At 50.4% G+C, this 22,258-nt stretch overlaps 2 protein-coding genes across 2 annotated transcripts in view; one reads left to right on the forward strand and one right to left on the reverse strand.

Annotated features, from left to right (window-relative positions):
- The window catches only part of EDC3 (enhancer of mRNA decapping 3), a 46,476-nt gene extending 25,838 nt beyond the window's left edge, over positions 1 to 20,638 (forward strand). The window contains exons 4-7 of the mRNA XM_056128782.1: positions 6,070 to 6,405; positions 17,094 to 17,247; positions 19,186 to 19,403; positions 20,298 to 20,638. Of these exons, the coding sequence (XP_055984757.1) occupies positions 6,070 to 6,405; positions 17,094 to 17,247; positions 19,186 to 19,403; positions 20,298 to 20,632 (1,043 nt within the window). The 3' untranslated portion in view covers positions 20,633 to 20,638. The remainder of the gene's footprint in view (positions 1 to 6,069; positions 6,406 to 17,093; positions 17,248 to 19,185; positions 19,404 to 20,297) is intronic.
- The window catches only part of ARID3B (AT-rich interaction domain 3B), a 208,617-nt gene that overhangs the window by 113,358 nt on the left and 73,001 nt on the right, over positions 1 to 22,258 (reverse strand). The gene's annotated exons all lie outside the window — the stretch shown is intronic.

Here is a 22,258-nt window from a genome sequence, read left to right on the forward strand (position 1 = left end):
CGGGCAGAGAGCCCGTTTGATCCTAGCATTGCATATGATCCCCTGAGCATCGCCAGGAGTGATCCCTGGAGCAAGCCCTGAGCATGGTAAGGTGTGGACCAAACCTCCCAGCCCCCAAATTGATAGTTTCAAATTGATAGGTTCGTTTGGTTTCCTTTTTCAGAGTCAAATTTTTCTGTGACATTGATAAATCATCTTTCTATGTGTGTGTTCTGGAAATGAAATGTGAAGCATATGCTCTCCCACAGAGCTGCTTAAGAACTCTTAATTGTCTCATCAGTTTACTACCTTATCTACATACTGTACACATTGGAGATGATGGAAAAGTTCAAATTTAAAATAAACTGCTTTATGTAATATTTTATTATTGAGTGAAAATATCCTTTGCTTACTAAAAATTGATATTTGGTTAAAATGGAGTGGTTGATTGTAGATTCATTTATTTTAAAAATCTTGGGCTGGAGTGACAGCATGGTGGGTAGGGCGTTTGCCTTGCACGCGGCCAACCCAGCTGACCCAGGTTTGATTCCTCCGCCCCTCTCGGAGAGCCCTGGCAAGCTACCAAGAGTATCTCGCCCACTTCGATATGCCAAACACAGTAACAAGTGTCACAGTGGAGATGTTACTGGGCCCGCTCGAGCAGATCGATGAACAACGGGAGGACAGTGACAGTGACAGTGGTATATATATATAACTAAGGAAAATGGTAGCCAGATTGATTACATGAGAAAATCTAGTAGAGGGAATTATTTAAATAGGCGTCGTATAAAAAGCAGAAAGTGACGTGAGGAGAGTAAACAAAGGGAAGACCTTGTGTTATGAGAACGTTAGAGTGTAGAGAAGGGGTTTCATAGAGCTGGTGCTGGTACATCTGCAGGCTGCGATAAAGCTGATTCTGTCTAGACATTCTGGACTGGAACTGACAGGGAAGTGCTGGTGGGAATTCCAAAGGCGAGAAAGTCCCTTCCTTCTTCCTCCAAGTCTCTTCACATACGCACTGCTGGCAGGAAACCTAACAGGATGCCAGCTAAGGAAGTCGAAATGCAGTCTGTAGAGTTCTAACTTCACATCACGAAGGGTGAACTTCCTGGAGAGGTAAGATAATAGTGACGCTTTGAATGAAAGGTAGGCAAAGAATTGGTCCCAGGTTCAGTTAATTCGTTAAATGTAATATCACTCACAGCTGGAAACAATTCACGTCTGAGAGGCATGATTAGAGCATAGTGAAAAAAAGTGCCAGATGTTGCTGCCAAAATATACTCAAATACTTACCTGTGCTTTAGTAGCACAAAGCAGCTTTGGCATATGTGACAGATGTGACTGTGTTCCAATGAAAAATCTGTTTATAGACACTGAATTTGGTCCCAATACTATAGTTTGCAGATTTTTTTTTTCTTTTTGGGTCACACTCGGCGATGCACAGGGGTTATTCCTGGCTCTGCACTCAGGAATTACTCCTCGCGGTGCTCGGGGGACCATATGGGATGCTGGGAATCAAACCCGGGTCAGCTGCGTGCAAGGCAAATGCCCTCCCTGCTGTACTATCGCTCCAGCCCCTTTAGTTTGCAGATTCTAAGACTTCACTTGAGATGAAGTTTCTTAGTGATATTCCATTTATTTACTTTCCCTCTTTCCACTCCCTTTTATTGTCACAGTGACCTGGGGTCAAATGACTGGCTGACATTCTTGCACCCTTGCTTGCTGTATGTTGAACACTCTTGGCTGTGGTGCCAGCATCCCAAACAGACGTTCTGGGATTGGTCCCGTAGCCTTACACATGACTTTGCCATTGAACTAGCTCCAAGCTTCTCCGTTTTATTTGTTTATGTTTGTTTTGGGACACACCCAGCTGTACCCAGCTGACACCTGGCTCTGTGCTCAGGGGTCACTCCTGGCAGGCTTGGGGGACCATTTGGGATGCCAGGAATTTAACCCAGGTTGGTCACGTGCAAGACTGTACATCTCTCCTGCTCTCAAATTTTTTTTCCAAAAGCTTTATTCTTGGGTTGGGGAATAGCTTAAAAGGATGAAAGTGTTTGAGGTCCAGCGTTTCATATATGACTACATGTGTCTACCCTGGTCAGCGCCAGGCATAGCTCTGATGGCCCCCAGTAGTGCTGGCCCAGCAGCACTGGGTTTTCAAGTTCGAGTGTTAAACGTGCCATCTTGCATCCTTGCCTCTCTGATTTCCACCGGGAAGACCACAAAGCCTCCTTCCGGCTAAAAATGAAACAAAACAAAGCCCTTTATTTTTTCATTGATTCAGTTTTTAAAAACTCTTGGTTATTTGAGGGACCATGCTGTGCCAGGAATTGAGCCTGAACCTCTTACCTGTAAATCATGTGCTCCAGCCCTTTGAGCTCTCTCAGTGCCCCATGATAAAGGCGTTTACTTAGAATAGGGAAGTGTTAGCTCTGCCATTCTCTTCATTTTTTTTTATTAGTTAAAAATTAGTATTGAATGTTATTAGTGTTCAGTATGTGTTTTAATGGCCAATCTATGAATCAGTGCCAATCAGTAGGTGTTAAAAAGTTGGAACCACTATCTTATTAATTTCTTTTTTTGTGGGGGACCTGCTAGTGGTGCCCTGCTAGAAACCTGCTCATAATATGTTTTGTCCTGGCTATGTGGGCCTAATGATTTTGGTGGTTGGGCTGGTGATACTATAGCCATACAGTGCCGGGGATCATTTTGGGAGCCGAATGCATGCCAGGCCTTTGAGCTGTCTCCCCAGCCCCATTGTGTAATTTCTTTACAGGCCACTTTTTAAGCCACTTAGTCATTTTCATATGCTTTGAAGATAGATAGATAGACCAGTTGGAGAGGTAGGACAGCGGGTAAGGCACTTACCTTGCATGCTGCCAACCTGGCTTTGATCCCCATCAGGAGTGATCCCTGAACACAGAGCCAGGAGTAAGCCCTGAGCACTGTCGGTTAGAGCCCCCAAGCAAACAACATTAGGGCTAGAGAAGTGGTACAGTGGGTAAAGCACTTGCCTTGCACCCCATGTGGTCCTGAGCGCAGAGCCAGGAATAAGCCCTTAGTATACTTCGCCCCCAAACCAAAACCAAAACAAAATCAACCCCCAAATAAAAAAAATAAAAAAGGATATAGTTTTATAGCAATGTGAATATGATCAATGTCACTGAACTATGCATCTAAAAGCTTAACTAGTGGCTGGGGAGATCGCTCAAAGGTGTGGATCATGGTTTTGCATGCAGGAAGCACCTGTTTGATCCCCAGTACCACATCGTCACCTGAGCCCAACTAGGTATGGATCCAAAAAAAACTATTTAAGACGGTAGGCTTGGGGCTGGAGTGATAGTACAGCGGGTAGAGCGTTTGTCTTGCACGCAGCCGACCTGGGTTCGGTTCCCAGTATCCCATATGGTCCCCCGAGCACCACCAGGAGTGATTCCTGAGTGCAGAGCCAGGAGTAACCCCTGTGCATCGCCGGGTGTGATCCAAAAAGCAAAAAAAGTAGGCTTTGTGCTGTGTTTACTACTGTTTTTTAAAAAGTAGGGAGAGGCTGGAGAGAGAATTCGGTGGGTGAGGCTGTTGCCTTGGCATGTGGCCAACTTGGATTTAATCCTTGGTACCAATATGGTCACCCAACACTACCATCTGATGCCTGAGTGTAGAGCCAGAAGTAAGCCTTGGACACCACTGAATGTAGCCCCAAACCACTCAGATAAAAATTATAGAAGGACCAGGGGGATAGTTCATTGGTTAAGAGTCTGAGTTCTGTTCCTGCACTGTTGGCTCTCTCCCTGCCCAGCATGGCTGGGATCTCCCTGGCAGCCTCCAGCACTGGAGAGCCTGAGCAGTTGATGCTCACTAAGCCAACTCTTCCTCTTTGGGTCAGCCTTTTGATTTGGTGTGGGGGCACATTTGGCAGTGCTTGGAGTTACTGGGGTTACTCCCAACGCTACGGTTGGGGTTGCTCCTGGTGGTGTTCAGGAAACCATGTAATTCCTGAGATTGAATCAGGCTTGACTGAACTGCATGCAAGGCAAGCGCCTTCCCCTGCACGTCTCCTGCCCCGGCCTTGTTTGTTTTTTCGCAGAGGCTTGCATCTCATTTGTACTGGCAGCAGAGTCCTTTTTCATGCTAACACTTGGTATTAGGAATTCTTGAACCATCCATATTTGCATAGTTATATTTGCATGGTTCTCATCTTTTAGAATAGTTGTTGTAATTGCTTATGCTGGTGTTAATTCTTTAAACAAATACTAATGAACAGCCTGCCTGCTGTATGCTGGAAAACCCTGCTGAGGATACACTATGGAATGACTGTTATATGTATTACAAGTATTACAAGGAAATGAAGTTGACTGACAGGCATAAAATAAATAACATGATAGTGATTAACCCTTTAACCAGCAGGCAGGGCAAGTGGCCGAGTGGTAGAATGCATGCTGTGTGTGTGAGACCCTGGGTTCAGTCACAAGCTACACAAGTTATACACACACGCGCGTGTGCCCACTTGCTCATACATGTGTACAAATTCCTAGCTTTCTGTCATATAGTCTTGGATAGAAGAGGATGTATTGTGGCGTTTACGAGCAGCATAGTATGAGGTGGATTGCTTTTCATTCCAACCTCTGTATATATATATATATATTTTTTTTTTTTGGGTCATACCCGGCGGTGCACAGGGGTTAATCCTGGCTCATGCACTCAGGAATTACTCCTGGCAGTGCTCGGGGGACCATATGGGATGCTGGGAATCGAACCCGGGTCTGCCGTGTGCAAGGTAAATGCCCTACCCACTGTGCTATCGATCCAGCCCCCGCAACCTCTATATTTTTTACTAATCAAGAAGCTCGTTCTCTCAAAGGGGAAGTTCACTGCATTTATTTAGACCATATTAGAGATTCAGTTTGGTTTAACCATCATCTGGTCTGCCTGTTCTTTCAGGGTGGTCGGTGGAGAGAATCCAATGAAAGATTCTCTTCTGAATTCTCTGGGAGTGAATGTTTCAAGAAGTCTTCGGGGTCTTCCAAGACTGCTAGAATAGGTGACTGATGGGAGTATTGGCCAGATGGAGTCCGAGAGTGGAGGGTGGGTGGCTACGCCAGTGGGGAAGTGCATCTTAGTGTAATTTCCTTGGGGTCAGATCTTGGTCCTTGTTAGTATTTGGTGGAGCAGGAATTGCTTATCTAGAAGTGATAACATTAGAAAAGAGATCATGCTAATTGAACAGAAACAAATTGATTAATCAGAACACCAATTTACACTGGAAGCTGTATATCTTGACTCAAGGTCTGGAATGCCTTGTTTAAATCAGAATTCCCTCATGCATTTATACCTGTAACCAAACAAATCAGAAGGTTGCCTGTTTGATAATAATTGAGGTAGTCGATGCAGTATTCTGTGAGCATTGATAGATGAGGTATAGTTGTTGGAAGAGGTATTGTCCTTCTACTTGACTTTTGGTATTCAGACTTTCAGAAAGCCTCTGTCATTATCGGTTTTCTTTTGTTGGTTGGGCGTCCTTTAGGATCACACCTGGTGATGCTCAGGGCTTACTCCTGGCTGTGCACTCAGGATTCCTATCACTCCTGGTAGTGATTGGGGAACCATAAGGGGCTGGGGATCAAACCTGAGTATACCGTGTGCAGGGCAAATGCCCTACTGATATACTGTCACTCTGGCCCCCATTATCAATTTTCTGATGAGGGGAAAACTGGTTTAAGATTTCTGCAAGTGGCTTTTACTACACTGGAGAAGCCCGTTATCTCTCCTTCCTCTTACCTCATAGAGAAATTTCTTCCGTTGAAATTATTCTGCTTCACCTACACAAGACAAAGATTTTCATGAGTACCGTTTATATTTCATTTCCACTTTTCTTGGATAATATGAAATCTTATATTCTGCATGATATTTCTTGGATAATACGAAATCTTGTATTTCTGTACGATAATGTGATTTAGGCATAGCTTACTTACAAAGTTTTCATTTTGATTCCTGTGACACCGCCACTAAGGACTGATAATGTACTCTGTTTCTGCTGCTGCTTGGGGTTTTCTGCAGACACGCTGATGTTTGCCTCTGCTTCTTGTCCAGGGTCATCCAGCAGCAGGCACCCAAACCAGGCAACTCCAAAGAAAAGTGGCTTAAAGAACGGCCAAATGAAGAATAAGGATGACGAGTGCTTCGGGGATGACATCGAGGAGATCCCAGACACTGATTTTGATTTTGAAGGGAACCTGGCCCTTTTCGACAAGGCAGCGGTGTTTGAGGAGATCGACACCTACGAGAGGAGAAGCGGCGCCCGCTCACGTGGCGTCCCCAATGAAAGGCCTGCTCGCTACCGTCATGACGAGAACATCCTAGAATCTGAGCCCATTGTGTACCGCCGTATTACCGTGCCCCACAGCGTGGGCAAAGAGTTCTGCACAGGTGAGTGCTCAGGACCTACCCGCTTGCCTTCCTCTCTGCACGCCTGAAGCAGAGTCACCCTTTCGAGGCAACTTTGCATTCGGAATTCACGTTTGTGACCTGGTGGCTAGTTTGCCATTAATCTCTCTTGGGAATTGTAGCCAGTTTGGCATATTCCTACCATAGAGATGGGTGCTACTTTCCCTACTTGTCCACTAATACCCTGTATCTGGAGCATCTGGTCTGCTCTTTATTTTAGTATCACTTAATCAGATCTGTTTTCACTTTGGTTTCCCTATTTTCTGCCAGTACATCTTTTTTTTTTTAATTTATTTATTTATTGAATCACTGTGGGAAAAGTTACAAAGCTTTCAGGTTTAGGTCTCAGTCATGCAAATATCAAACACATTTCCCTTTACCAATACTTATTTTTTACCATGAAGAACACCAATAAAACCCACCCCCCACCCCTCCCAGTCCCTGTGGGGCAGATGAATTCTAGTTAACACTCTATCTGCTTTGATTAGATTCATTGTTTCAATAAAAGATTCACCACTATTATTTAGAGTTTACCGCCCCCCCCCCCCCAATCAGACATGCTGACAAAGCATTGTGAAGTGATTTGCTTTCTACGGCTGGGTTCAAGAATTAAATGTTGGTTTTGGATTTCTGCTATTTTACTTATTAACCCTGGAAGTATTTCTACTGAAAGTCAGATAATTAAGAAATTTGTTTCTGTGCTCTGGGGTCGTGGCCGTGCCGGAGAGCCGCTCGTGGGGGGCAACTGGTGACCTCGGTAGGGCGTGAAGGGCGGACCGAGACGCCCCCCTTCCCATGAGGTTTTAGTCGCCCCCACTCCCCCGGCTCATGCCTGCTGTCCACAAGGCTCCCATGTGGCCGCCATCCTTCTTTCTAGAGAAGAGAGGGTGAATGGGGCAACACCCTTTCGCCTCCGGGCAGACATGATGGCCTGGATTAACGCATAGTCCGTTCACTTTTCTGCTCCAAGCTGCTGGGTTCTGCATTAAGTCCTTGTGCTTCTGGGGCTGTGGCCGTGCTGGAGAGCCGCTCGTGGGGGGCAACTGGTGACCTCGGTGGGGCGTGAAGGACGGACCGGAACGCCCCCCTTCCCATGAGGTTTTAGTTCTGCCAGTACATCTTGTAGTTCAGGTTTGTGTTATGAGTTGTTTGCTGAATGAAAAACAGTTTCTGGGGATTGCTGGGATCGTAGCTTGGCAGTCGAATGCATGTGCAGAATATATAAGGCTCTGGGTTCCACTCCCACATGATCGAAAAGAAAGGGAATTGGATGATCGAGACCATTGACTAACATTATTAAGGCTTCAGTAAATTACCATAGGGACTGGAGAGCGCTCAAAGGGCTGAGCGCATACTTGTATGCAGAAGGTTTGATCCTTGGCACCTCATAGTTCCTCACTTACTGTAGGGACTGAGCACTGAGCCAGTCAGCCACTGAGCCAAGAGTAGCTCCAGAGCACCTCTTGGTGTGACCCTCAAACAGAACAGATCGATAAATTATACTGTACTCATCTCTGAGTTTACTACGCTGTACTCATCTCGTGCTTGCTCTGGTCATTGGGATTGGCTCACCATAATAACGGAGATAAAGCAGTGCCTTGGTAGTTATGTCGGTCACTGTGTATTGCACCTGCTCCTTTTGTGTTTGGTTGAGTGAATGAGTCAGTGTGAAGTCTACAAGGGAGTTGTAAACTATTGTATATTAATCCTAAGGGATTATATGCAGCCATCAGAAATTTTACCAAGACTTTTTAATAATTAGGGGGAAAGTTTTGTAGCAGTCCTAAGTGGGAAAAGCCAGGAGAGGTCGAACTGCTGATGTTCTGCCATGACAGTAGCTCACATGAGGCAGGAGGGGAGGAGGGGCTGGAAGGAAGTACCATAAACGGTTTGTAATCATGCATGGGTGGCATGTATCGGTTCCTTGACTCTTTTGGCTGTGAAGAAGCATGGACGTGCTGGAATATGTCATTTGGCTAATGGAACGTTTCTTCAACTTTAGGCCTATAAAGCAGGTCACGCAGCTGTGGGGAGGTATCTCTGCCTTATCTCTGGCCCTGCCCTTCGCTGAGTATTATTTTCTGGGCTCCTTGGTCTAAGGTTTGAAACCCATGTTCACCAAATACGCCTCAGAGCTGAAGAGTGGGACTAGCAGATAAGATGCTTGCCTTGTACACGACGGATACAAATTCAATCCCTGGCATCCCAAAAGGTCTCTCGAGCCCCACCAGCAGTGGTCCCTGAGCACAGATCCAGGAGTTAACCCTGAACATAACCAGTTATGACACCCCTCCCCCAGCAAAAACAAAACATGCGCTAAAGTGTGTGTGTGTGTGTGTGTGTTTGTAATAATTTTAGTACATGGAGAGGGAATTATGTATAATAAGCATCTAGTTAAAGTTCAGGACATAGGGAGTATAAACTTTGCTTGTTAGTGGTGGTAGAGAAACTTAGGGGCAATTGTGGAGTAGTTCAACACGGGGGAGGGGAAGAGGGGCTGGAGAGATAACACAGCGGGTAGGTCCTTTGCCTTGCGTGCAGCTGACCCAGTTCAATCTCTGGCATTCTGTATGGTCCCCTGAGTATCCCAGGAGTGATTCCTGAGCACAGAGTCAGGAGTAACCTCTGAGCATCACTAGATGTGACCCAAAACAAAACAGAAAAAAGAAAACACGGGGGAAAAACAAAGTGGCGTGGAATTTCTATAGAAGACGGGTTCTCGGTTGCACAGAGGGTCCCTCCATTCTGACATCCATGAGAAAAAAGAATTCTGGCTGTGTGAACTGTATTTTTTGAGGACTTGATTTTGTGATTTGGTAGTAGTAGGAGGAGACATTTCTCTGCAGCACTCCTCGGGCCCAGGGGTCATTCCTGGCGATAGTTGGCCCGGTGGGTCCGATAGTGAGCCTGAGGATTCAGTGCTTGGGTCCTTGCTTGTGTTGTGGGAGAGACATGCAGAGCTTGAACTCAGGGCAGAGTGTGAACACCAGGTCTTTGAGCTATCGCCAGCCCATCTTAGGAAACTTCTGCTACAGACCATGGTAGCTTGTGGGCGGTAACAACCAGTTGTATTGCACTGCTGTATTACTGGGTGAGGAGGGCCGTGTTCCTTCACGTCATCTGTCTTTTCTCTTTTCAGCCATGATAAGGTGTGAAAATGAAGCCCTTTTGTTAGGACGTATGCTGAAAGTAGTGCAAGCAATTATCTTGCAAAGGAGCTTATAGAAAAATTGTTGGAGTTGGGGGGAGGGTCCTTCCTAGCAGTGGCGTGGGCCCTGGGGACCACTTCTAGTATTACACAGCTTGGTAAAAATGGGCCATACAGAGGCTGGAGCGATAGCACAGCAGGTAGGGCATTTGCCTTGCACGCTTCCAACCCAGGTTCGATTCCAGCATCCCATATAGTCCCTTGAGCATCGCCAGGAGTAATTCCTGAGTGCAGTGCCAGTAAGTAACCCCTGAGTCTTGCTGGGTGTGACCCAAAGGGCAAAAAAAAAAAAGGACCATACAGTTTCAGGGCCCACGATGCTGAGCTGCTTTGGCCCAGTGGTACTGAGGGGGGCAGTCTCTGGTACCTATACCAGGGTTTGGCCCTGATGCTCTATTCATACCAGGAGTTGCTCCAAGCCTTTGAGCTATTTCCTGGTTTTGCCTACAGATTTTGCTGGCATGTATGTCTGTTCCAGCTCCAAGACAGGCTTCAACGTAGGTTTTTCTGCAGATACCCAGAACATAGATAATTGTGTTTCCAGTTAGATCTGCTCTTCAAGTGCTTGGATCAGAACAGAGCAAATTATGTGGGATATGTGGGAGACAACCTGGGACATGAAATGTCATTGTTGGTTTACTTGAGCACCTAGTATAAGAGGTCAGTACCTTGAGGCCCCCAAAGGCAAAGACTATTACAAGTCTTATCTGTCACATCTTTCTTGTCTAAATGTGGCTGAAAAGGGAGAAGGATACAGTTGTAAGAGGAGGAGGGTAGTTCAGTTTTGGGGATTTGGGGGGGGCACACCCAGCGATGCTCAGGAGTCACTCCTGGCTCTGCACTCAAGGATCATTCCTGGCAGTGCTTAGGGGACCATATGTGATGCCGGGGATCGAACTCAGGTTGACGGCCGACAAAGCAAGTGCCCTTACCCACTGTACTATCTCTCTGGCCCAGAGGAAGACGGTCTGATGGTGAAGTATTTCTCTCAGAAGTGGATCGACTTACATCAGTGGTCGTGGAGGGTGGTCTAGGTAACTCATCTCTGTAGCCTGTAGCATTTGTACTCCAGGATCCCAGATACCATATTGTCTACTTGCCCGAGTAGCAAAAGAACAGTATGTTTACTACCCATTCGGGAGATGGCTGGGAGTCTAGAAATCTGACAGCTGGCTGCGGCGGGCTTTCAGCGCTGACGGCATGCTAAGTGGTGTCAACAATTTCTGAGCCATTATTCTCTTAATTGCTCATATTCCTCTTGGCAGTGCTCTGTGCCAACTGGGGGGGGGGGAGGTGCGGGGGGGAGGCGTGAAGGCAACAGTGTTAGAAAAGGTCTGTTGATTGGGAAAACATACTCAGGAAGCAACTAAATTTAGCTCTTTGTTTAATCGAAGTCTTTTCTCCCTGGAACGCCTTTTCAGGCCCTTTGACAGTGCTGCTGTCTCCAGGATTGACAGACAATCCTCCAGCTTGGACCTAAATAATGGGAACCCCTTGTCACCCCTTGAATTGATCACAATCCAGACTCGTAATTGGAAATTCTTAAGGACAGCTTGTGTGTGTGTGTGTGTGTGTGTGTTATGAAACGCTGGACTTGTATGAACGGTCTGTGTTCAGTGGTGGGTGGGTGCCAGAAGTACCCGGTAGGAGAATTGTACAGCTTCCCAGAAGAGTCTTTGCCTGGTATTCATAATCTCAAAGAATTAGCGACGACAGTTCGGCCACTGAGATAGTGTTCCATTCTGTTTGAGTCACTAGCAAGGGGCCTGCAAGTCGCTGAAGTATCCTAGGAGATGGGGACCCCACGTGAGGGAGGCAGGAGAGGCCCTGCAGGCTGAGCTCAGTGGGGAGTGCGTGTTCCGTCAGGCATGGACAGCGGGGCACCTGGTGGAGTGAGGAGATGCTCTGTGGAGGCCTGGCAGGCGCTGGTGAGGGGAGTGAGTGAAGGGCCCTGTGGACGCTCGGCATGGAGTTGATACGTGGGAGTGAGAAATAGCTCTGGACCATGTCATGTCACTGGGAGCCTGTGTGCCAGTGTGTGGCCTACACCCACTCCTCCCCATTTCTCGAGGTGGAGGCTCTGCTTCCTGCTTTGCGAGGGCGTAGCTCATGAGGCCACAGGTGATCTGCTCCTGTGCTGTGTGAACTCTTCTTGCCCTCTGGCCATCGTGGGGAGGTAGCTGGGGCCAGGCTTGGCTCTCACCATTCCAGCTGGCCGTGGCTTCCTCAGCTGGCCTTTCTGTGTCTGCCTCTCAGCCCTGTCTGCCCTCTTCATCAGGTTCCTCTGGAAGTGTTTAAGGACTTTCACGACCAGCCGTGTGTTTATCTCCTTCAGAACAGATAGCCAGGAAATGGGCTTTATTTGCGTGTATGTGAGCCAAAGGAATTCAGGAAGAAATAAATCTTTGCGTTTAGGAGAGATCATTGAGGGACTTGGCCATGAAGACAGTGTGCCCCTCTGGGGGCCTGTAACCCTCCCATGCAGAGCCCCGTGTGTCAGCTGCTCAGTTTGCTTTGCTCCCTCCAACCATGAAGGAGTCCAGCATGCCTCGATCTCCCCACAGTGTGTCCCCATCCCTGACCCTCACCCCAGCAATTCTTCATTTTGTTTGCAGCTTTGACAGGTGCTTGTCTCGGAGGCAGGTCTGAGGTGGTGGGGGGCTGGAGAACCTGCACTCGTAGGTCGCTGTCTCGCAGACACGCTTCCTGCAGAGCATCTCGGCTGTTCACAGATGCTGCGGTGCTTGGAGCAGGTTCCTTCTCTTCCTTTGGGTTTTTGTTTGGGGGGTACTCCTGTTTCTGTGCTCATGTGTCAGCCCTGGCCACTCTTGGGTTGCAAACCCAGCCCTTCAACATACAAAGCACGTGCTCTAGCCCTGGAGTGAGTCCCTTTAAGGTGGCGTTCTTCTGTGTTTCTGGCATCATAGTCAAGGGAGCAGTTGTCTTGGGGTGACATGTTGTCATGGGTGTGCTCCAGGGTGGAAGGATAGGGCTGTGGGACCGGTGGACCTTATTCAGACTCTTCCCTCAGTAACAGACACTTGTGCTTTTGATGCCAAGTGTTTCAGACAGCTTCTCATGGAGAAGTCAGTTGTCAGGCTCAGTAGAAGAGTTCCAGCGCTTGACTAAGGGCTGTGGTATCTGGGTCCTGTCCCATTGTTGTCTAATGCCTGAAGGTTTTTATAAAGCTCTCATTAGGACATTCTAGAAACCAAATTGGTCTCTGCAAATGCAGCTGTTTCGTCAGTGTGTGCCTTCTTGCCACATACCGAGTGCCACTTCAGGGCCACTAGTACCAAGCTGAGGGAGGACTGGTTAGTGCCCACCATACTCCTTAAATTCAACTTGTCAGAGTGATGTCATTCTCCTTACCCCCAACACCCCCATCAGTGGCAATCCTGCTTCTTCCTGTGGAATCACCTTCTGTAGTGTCTGACATAGAACTTTGGGGCCATCTCTGCCTCTTCCTCCTCTTTTCAGTTCCCTTCTGGCATCTTGCCTTTCCTTCAGGATGTTAGCGCAGACTTATGCCCCCGCCCCAGCCGTGGAGGCGCCAAGTGCAGGTGGATCTGGGGGTACATTGACCAGGGTCCTCCTGGGGCTGGCAGTGCAGAGGACAGGTTGGGCTGTGGAAAGAAGAGCAGCTGTCTGTGCGAGAGCGTCTGTAGCATGGGAGGGCACAGTGGACAGAAGCTGAGATCCCACGCGCATGTGCCTGGTGGCACTGGGAAAAGGGGAGTGTGTGTGCAGAGAGGGCGGCTTGGGTAAGACAGTTAGCGCTCCTGGAGAACAGTGGGATCTGGGGTCTGAGGTTAAGTGAGGGGGACAGACAGGGACCAGTCCATGGTAGGGCCTAATAGAGAATTCCTGACCTTGTAACAGCTTCTTTCAGGGGGATACGGCACCAATTGCCTCTTGGGGAAGATTGCTTTATTATGTATTATTGGTTTGGGGACAGTACCCAGTGGTGCTCCGGGGCTACTCCTGGCTGTGTGTCAGGGGTCACTCCCTGTAGCCATGGCAGGGACCATGTGGGGCTGTGCAGGGAATCAAACCCAGATTGGCTACCTGCAAGCCAAGTACCTGAATCCCTTCTGTGGGAGCTCTATGGTCCCTTAGTGCCCATTAAGGTTGATTCGAGAGGGATTTATTAGCCAGTGTTTCTATACTCTCCTCACCCCCAAAAAAGGAACCAGAGAGCTCTCACCAGTGAGTGTGTGAGACCTCCACAACATTGAGTCACATCGTACATAGTTCATGATCCTGGAGGAACCCTCCTGTCACTAATGCTCTATGCTTAGAGGTTTGACATGACCTGGACACATGCAGCCTTTCCAGATACAGGGCCGTGTCCATGTGAGGACTGAGTTTAGAGCTGGGGAGCCTTGGAAGAAAGTATACAGCCCAGGACGTTTGGCTGTCAGGGTGTGCTGGAGTGGTGCTTGAGGGCGTCTGAGGGTGGAGATGCAGTGAGGGGCAGGAGAACATGCATTGTTCATCAAGGCGAGAAGGAAGGGCTGCATCTGTACTTGAAGGAGCGGGTGGAAGAAGGGGGTAGGTGGCAGTGGGATCTCTGGGTCCATGGCCCTCACGTCTTGCTGTGACGTGATTTATACGGGGAGGAGACAATCTTCTATCCTGGCCTTGAGTTGTTTTCCTTGCTAGCCTTAAGGTTGCTCAGATCCTGTGCTCTGCCTGTCACGAACTGGCTGTAATTCTATCTTCCTTTATTTCACCAACAGCTGTAAAATACATACTAATATTAAGAGCAGTCTGTCAACTGACTTTAAGGCTTCCTATTCCAGAACAATCAAGATCCACCTTCCAACCCAAACATAATTAGGCGTGGCCCGAGTTCAGGCTTTGACGATGTTATTGTCCAAGGCTTACACGCTATGTTCTTGTTCCCTTCCTCTGGAGTTAGTTCACTCCTTCTGCCCGTTTCTGATAAGCCAGTCTGACTGGTTGGACTTTGTGTGTCAGCGTCAGGAAGGAGCATTGTGTGGTGCTCAGATGTTTAGAGGAGACCCCAGGAGAGCATAGTGGAGCCCTGCTCAGACCCCTCTTCTCCCCCGAGACTATAAGTAAGCCACATGTTAGCCTTGGGGATGCGAAAGCAGGTGTGCAGTGGGAAAGTCCTCTGTTCTCTGAACCGTGAGTTTTGTGTCCTTAAGGACTGTAAGGAGACAGGTGGCAGAAACTCCTGCGGAGAGCCCTCAAACCAGGAATTGTGCCTATACCGTGCATTGCACAAACTTGATTTGGTGGTGGGTGTGTGTGTGGGCTGGGGGGGGAAATGGGATGGGACCCATGGCTGCGCCCCATTTTAAATTCAACTGAAAGAGAATAAATCAGTGAAGAAACAGGCTTCGGGGAAAGTTCTTGCCTTGCGTGACTTTGCAGGCAAAGAGGATGTTTGAAGTCGGCAGGTGCGTGACTTGTCTGACAGGTTTGGTTGTTAGTAACTAGGGCTCAGAATCTCTTGAGCTTTTTCATACTACTATCAATGGTTCCTAATTAGCTCTGATAATGTGTGCGTGTCTGGAGCAGGCCATAAAGCAGCTGTTTTCATCAGCTGTTGACATGCAAGGTCAGGCTGCAGCCTCTTGCGCTGGCACCTGGGACATCCCTGCCTGGCACCTCGGCTGCTGTTTGCTTCTGCCAACACGAACAGGACTTGGCCAGGCCACAGGAGAGGACTGCTTTGAGGTGTGGGCTTCTTTATATTGTCACTTCTCCTGCCCTTGAGGGTACAGACCTAAGTGCTTTAGGTTCAGTCTTTATGCTTGGATTCTTGTTGCAGTATACAGTCATCAGGCTGCAGAGGTATCTCCTGGTCCCTCTAGCACTACTGGACATGACCAATACATATAAACAGCTAAAGAGGTTAATGCACATTCCTTGCACACAGCCAACCCTAGTCCTATCACTGGCACCGTATATGATTCCCCATGCTCTGCCAGGAGCACAAGAGTCAGGAATAAGCCCTGGTATCACCAGGCTTTTCCCCCAAACCAAAACAATATGAATAAACCATAGCCTCATTTGGCGTGGTTTTGAAAATCCGTGTCAGAGGCTTAAACACCCGATAGAACCTCAAGGAATTTCCTCCAAAATGGTTAGTGAGGAAGACATTTTTCACTCCATGACTCTGGACCTAGTAAGATGATGATGAACTTCCTAAAAACTTCTGCCGTGGGCATCAGTCCTCCGGCTGCATTACGTATACGTGAGCTGATGTGCTGAAAGCCCGTTCCTGTCGGTAGAGGTAGTAGGACAAGTTTAGGCCAGGGCGGAATGAGTAAAGGGCTTATTCTCCTGCTTCGGGGACTTCACAATTTATTATAGAGGAGGACACGAGAGCTCAAAGAACTGCTGATGCTGCCAGACAGAACTAGCTACGTGTGATCCCTTGATGACTCACGTCAACTGGAATCCTTGCTTGTTGATCCCTCAACTTGTGAGGCCAATAGGGGTTTCTTTGGCAGAGGATCTGCCTCCTTGGGGCTGGCTGAGTGGCTCTAGCGTTTGTAGGACAGTGTCGGCTGTCAGGTCAGGAGTATCTGTCACCAAACAGCTACAGAGGCTGTGGGGAGGGAGCAGCATAGAAGTAGAAAAGTTGATTGCTTGGTTGGTTGGATTGATGGTGCCTGTGATAGACCCAAGGCCTCTTGCGTGCAGGACATGCACTTTCTCACTACGGTTCGTCTGTTGCCTCTATTCACCATTTTTGACTCTTTACATATTCCTCCTTGTGGAGGAGTCATATTCATTCCAAATAGGGAGAAAACAAAAAATAGTTTAGAGGTTACAGTAGGTAAGTCACTTGCCTTGCACACGGCCAACCTGGATTCAATAATTTGATTCTCGGCATCCCATGTGGTTCCCCCAATCCTGCAGGGAGTGGTCCCTGAGTGCAGATCTGGGAGTTAGCCCTAAGCACCACTGGGTATGGCTCAAAACCAAACAAAAATGAGTTATTTTAGGAAATAAGGTGCTTTGTTGAGATTTGTTTTTTAAGAGGAAAGGTTAAGTAGAAGAGGAGAAAAAAGAAGATGGGATGAACGAGCCAGCCTGCCTTGTCATTGGACTTTGAGATCAGGGGCCAGAGACTAGCTGGTGCGCTCCCCCTCTGAGGAGGCTGAGCCCCCGGGAGGACAGGCCAGTGCCAGAGCCGCATGTCCTTCAGAGAAGCACACTTGCTCTTCCACATTCGCTGGGCCAGCCTGGCACTGCCAAGCACTTTGACTCTTGGTCTAAAGCTAAACCACTGAAGCTGAGCTCACTGTCTCTAGACAAGCTGACCCATTTCCTGCTCCTGCTTGTACTCCAGGGCGCACGAGACACAGGGAGAGGGGAAACTTTGCCATCTGGGCTCTCACAGAACCTCGGGTGGGAGCATGCCTATGTACGGACACGAAATCACTCTCCCTTTCTCCCCTCACCGCCTTTGGAACCGCAGACTCCGGCCTGGTTGTCCCGAGTGTGTCCTACGAGCTGCATAAAAAGCTGCTGTCAGTGGCTGAAAAGCATGGGCTGACGCTGGAGCGCAGACTGGAGGTGACCGGTGTCTGTGCCAGCCAGATGGCGCTCACCCTCCTTGGAGGACCCAACAGGTAAGGGGCTGCAGGTGAGGAGGAGGAGAGGGGAGAGCTGGGCCTCCGTGGAGCCATGCTTGATGCTGGTGGGAAAAATCCCTCCCCCCGGACCAGTGCCATTAAGGCACTTCTAAAGGACCAGGGGACTCACAGGCGGGCAGAGGAGGACAGAGGCTCAGGTGTAGGTACAGACACACACATGCCAGGGTAGAGGTTCCAGAGACCCACAAACCAGTGTGCACACTCTGATGAGCAGGATGGAGCCTCTGAAGGATTTAGGCAACTATGACAGGATTTAGTTTCATATGTTGGGGGAGTGGGGGAGGGTGGGGCTGTTTTTGAGGTTGGAGAGTTAGCAGCTCAGTGGACTGAATGCCCTCTGTGTGGGCGGCCCGTGTTCGGTCCCAGACTCCGCATGGCCCCTGAGCACAGAGCCAAGTGTGGCCACCAAAAAAAAAAATTATTTTTGTTAAGACTTTAGGGCCAGAGAGAGAGTATAGAGGGCAGGGTGCTTGTTTTTCGGCTGAACGGCTCACTCCCCGGCCTCCCGTAGGGTCCCCTTGCCCTTGAGGAGTGATCCCTGAGTGCAGAGCCAGGAATAAGTCCTGAGCACCGCTGGTGTGACCCACAAAGCAAACTCCCCCCAAAAGATGACTTTAGCTGGCGAGATTGGCTAGATGACTGGAGGAAGCAGGAGAGCAGGCAAGAGACAGGACAGACAGCCAAGCCAGGAGCCAGATGCAGATGGCTGCCAGGAAAGGAGAGTGCGGGGCTGATGAGGGTTGTGTCCTCGGTGGTTGTAGGACGATGGAAGCAGCTGTCACCCTCCATGGGCTCGGGGGAGATGTGGCGTTTGTTTGGAATATGTGTAGTTTGTTTTGTTGCGGGGATGTGGACACAGGTCTGGTGCCAGTGCCTGGGCTCTGAGCCTTGCTGGTATGTGGGCACCCTCTGCTCTGACCTGTGGAACAGTGAAGAGTCTGGCTGAGGTGAGAATTCATCCTTTCTCCTTAGGCTGCAGGGACCACGGGGAGGTGCGTGGTGTGGCTTGTTGCTGTGCTCCGTAACAGCATTGCCACCTTCCTTCCTTGGGAGACCAATTAGTGACTGTCCCGGACCTCAGCCTGCCAGCTGCTTCCTTCTGCCCACCTTCCTGCCTTGCAGGCGGACTGCACCACAGGATGAGCCCGCTAAGCCTCCTTACTGTGGTTTCTGGACCCAGGAGGGTCTTGGCCTTGACAGGAAGCGAGAAGCTTCTGCGTCATCAGAAATGGATGTGGCTGGTTCCCAAGGTCTTGCCCCCATGGCCAGGTGTGCACTGAGCGAGGAACACTGCCTATGGCGGGGCTGCATCCTTGTAGGCAGCCTTCATCTGCCCTGCAGCTGTCCTGGCAGCTCAGTAACAACTGGCCTGGCAAATTGAGAATGATTTAGAACCGCACATTTCATACTTGCTGTGAGCTCCTAGAAGCTGAGGTGGGGGGGGGGGGGGGGGGGAACAGGTGAACCAGAGTACTTCTAGGAAGAGGTGGGCTGTGAGTGAGCTCTTAAAGGAAGGGGGGGTGTCAGTGTGGGGAAAGTGAAGGGCTGCAAGGGCTGGGTCCCTTGGTTGAGCGAAGGGGGTGCCAGGTTTTGAGGAAGCGCAGAGAAGGCTCCCGAGGTGGGGAGCCTTTGTGCCAGAGCCGGCGAGTGTGCCCAGTCAGAAAAGCAGATTCCAGTGCCCGCCTGGAGAGGACTGGACACACTCAGGGCGACACTGGGGTGCTTTCCGGGATAGCTGGCCTGCAGTGAGTTTTGGTTCCCTGGTGATGTTCTGGTGCTCACGTGCTCAGCCGTCACCCCGGCTCCTGTCAGAAGCGCTGAGAGCACTAGGTACTAGGGGGTACACGTGCGGTCAGGTGCACGAACTCCCCACATGCAACTGCAGCTGCTCACACTTCTTGCCATCCATTCCAGGCTGAATCCCAAAAATGTTCACCAGAGGCCTACAGTTGCCCTGCTCTGTGGGCCCCACGTCAAGGGAGCTCAAGGGATCAGCTGTGGGAGGCATCTCGCCAACCACGATGTCCAGGTCATCCTCTTCCTGCCCAATTTTGTCAAGATGCTGGAATCCGTCGCCAACGAGCTGTCTCTCTTCAGCAAGACCCAGGGCCAGCAAGTCTCTAGCCTCAAAGGTGAGTGAGCCCTTCTCTGCCTCGGGCCGAGGCTGCCCGCCTCCCTTGCATTTGGTGGCATGTTGGTGCCACCCAGTGGTGACACGCAGGCACCACCAAGGAAAGTGTGCCTTGCCACAGAGGTAGCTACCGCACGAGGGACCTTCCTGCAGCTTCCTTGCTCCTCACCCCTCACCCTCCATTCTCGCCCACTGCTGGGAGGGTGAGGACCACTTATTCCTCATAAGTGCCTGTGCCGCAGGCATGACTCTGGCACTGGGGAGATGGCACTGGCACTTTGAAGTGCTCCCTTCCTGGAGTCTACCTTTTGGCTGGCAGAGATGAGTGTGAGGCATTTCTGTTAGTGCAGGTGTTGGTTGTGTTGAGGCAGTGTGAAGAAAGCTCCAGGGCCATTGGAAGCTGAAGATGGCATCTCTGAGACGGGAAGACTCGGGGAAGGAAGAGCGGATGCTCAAGGCGTGCCTGTGGGGTTGCTGTGGGGCGTGGAGAGGCGGGATCCAGCCTGGAGAGGTGGGGTGGAGGGTGATGGAGAGCGTCAGGAGTCTGGCTGAGGTGGGACAGGAGCGTGTGTAGGTGAGACGGCTCCTTTAAGCTGCAGAGACATGCGGGAGCAGTCAGCGAGGAGAAGGCAGTCAGGGATACTTGGCATCAGAAAGCCAAATAGAGTCAGCCCGTTGGAGATGTTAAGGCGAAGCCAGGTCCAACTTGTGAAATGCTGACTAGCTCGCTGGAAGTCATGGGGACAAAGTCTGCTCTGGAGTGGGCCTAAGTGGCAATGGGTAGGAAGCGGAGAAAACCAAGAAAGAGCCCTGCCCACGGTAGGGGGGGGGGTGGGGGCCAGCACACTCTGAGCTGCTCTCCGACGGCTTTTTGCGGGGCACTCTCCCCCTGCAGATCTGCCCACAAGCCCAGTGGACCTGGTGATCAACTGTCTGGATTGCCCCGAGAACGCCTTCCTGCGGGACCAGCCCTGGTACAAGGCGGCTGTGGCCTGGGCCAACCAGAACCGGGCACCGGTGCTCAGCATAGACCCTCCTGTGCATGAAGTGGAGCAGGGCATTGACGCCAAATGGTCCCTGGCTCTGGGCCTGCCGCTGCCTCTGGGCGAGCACGCAGGCCGGGTCTATCTCTGCGACATCGGCATCCCCCAGCAGGTGTTCCAGGAGGTGGGTGTCAGCTACCACTCGCCCTTCGGCTGCAAGTTCGTCATCCCGCTGCACTCCGCCTAGAGGGGCTCTGGGCAGGCACGGCTGCTCCTGCCACTGAACTAGACAACGAACGAACGCCTTAAGGACGTGGAACTCCATGGACCTTGTTACAAGGTTTTTCTTTTGGGTTAGTTTCTTCTGTGAGATCAGAACCTATTTAAAACTGCGCCCGCCAGGCAGGCTTTCGCACTGGGTGTGCTGGTGGGCGGCAGGCCACGTGCAGTGGCTCCAGGCATCGCCACACGTGGCCCGATCCTGCGGGACTTTGTTTACAGACATAGGCAGCTCCGACTGTGTTCAGGTTTACAGCCACGGCGCGGGGCAGGTCCTGCTGGCACTCGCTCTGTCCCAAGCTCCTGGCTTTGTTCCCCGCTTTCCCCCACCAAGCCCTTTCCTCTGATCATGTTGAAGTCACTGCCGTGTCTCTTGAGGACCGGTGTGCAGTCTCCATTCATTTTGAGAGCTGTGGAGTCTTCCTGGCACCCCACAACTGAGGTGATTCGGAGGCGTTTGACCCTTTTTCCTGAGCTGATCCGGTTTTCTCCTGGTTTTTTTTCAAGAGTCCTTCCTCCTCCTGTCACTTGAGGCTGGGACAGGGTGGCGTCAGGATGCGACTGTCATGGGATTTTATACTGTTTTCTGTTGTCTTCAGCACAGGTAGCACACAGCTGTGTTACTGTGGAACCACAGTGCCCATCTGGCCAGCAGTGCCCCCACACCCCGTCCTTCGCCCCTGTTGCTAGGGGCTGACCCTTCAGGCCGCAGCTTTAGTGTTCAGTATTGGCGTGGCCCCTGGGGAGCCTGGTGCTGAGCCAGGAGCGGCTCCCTGGTGCTTCAGACCTTGCCCTTGTCTACCCCCTCCTCTCTGCTGTTCCCCTGCACCGTCTTCCCACAGCTCGCTCTGAGCTTGAGTCCTTTGTGGCTGTCCATTCTTGATGAGTAGGCTTGGGTCCTTGCCCCCATTTGAGAGGCCCAGATGAGGCAGCCCATGCCCCATTTCAGAGAGGCCCAGATGAGGCTAGTTCTGGATGAGCCAGTTGGTGGCATTCCGTGTCACATACCAGCTGCTCAGATCCAAGCACATAGCCCAGCCTTTTCTGAGGGCTGATGGGACTGGGCAAGGCCCTGGAGCCCTGGAAGGGGCCCCTTGGGAAAACCGTGTAGTTTGCAAGCTTCTGCTTTGCCCACCCACTCTGGTTACGGGGGTAAGTAGGAGGGCTTACCGAGATCATGGGCACAGGGTAGGCTAGAACACGGGTTCCAGACAGCTTGTCCTTCTCCTTATGGAAGCTTGACTGGGAGCTAATGAGGCCAGCAGAGGGGGCTGGTCCCTCCTCCCCACCCTGCCTCAGCAGTTCAGCTGTGCCACGGGTCTAGCTACTGTCAGCCTTGCGTTGGGAGGCCTGAGCCTCTGCTCACTCAGGGCCATGCGGCTCCCAGCACTGACTCCTTTGTCTGAGCAGCAGTGTTGGGCTGTAGGCATTTTAGTGCACAGCTGTGAAACCAGCCTGGCTCCTGTTAACGGTCAGCACTCCTCCCCGATTTGGTACAGGTAAACGAAGTAGAAGCCCCCTGAGCCAGAGGTTCTAGGGGCTCAGACACAGTGCTCTTGTTGAGGGACCCCTGGGAGTTTGTGCTGGCACCTCC

This window comes from Sorex fumeus, unplaced genomic scaffold (genome assembly GCF_029834395.1).
Source record: "Sorex fumeus unplaced genomic scaffold, SorFum_2.1 ptg000067l, whole genome shotgun sequence".
In the NCBI taxonomy this organism is placed as follows: domain Eukaryota; kingdom Metazoa; phylum Chordata; class Mammalia; order Eulipotyphla; family Soricidae; genus Sorex; species Sorex fumeus.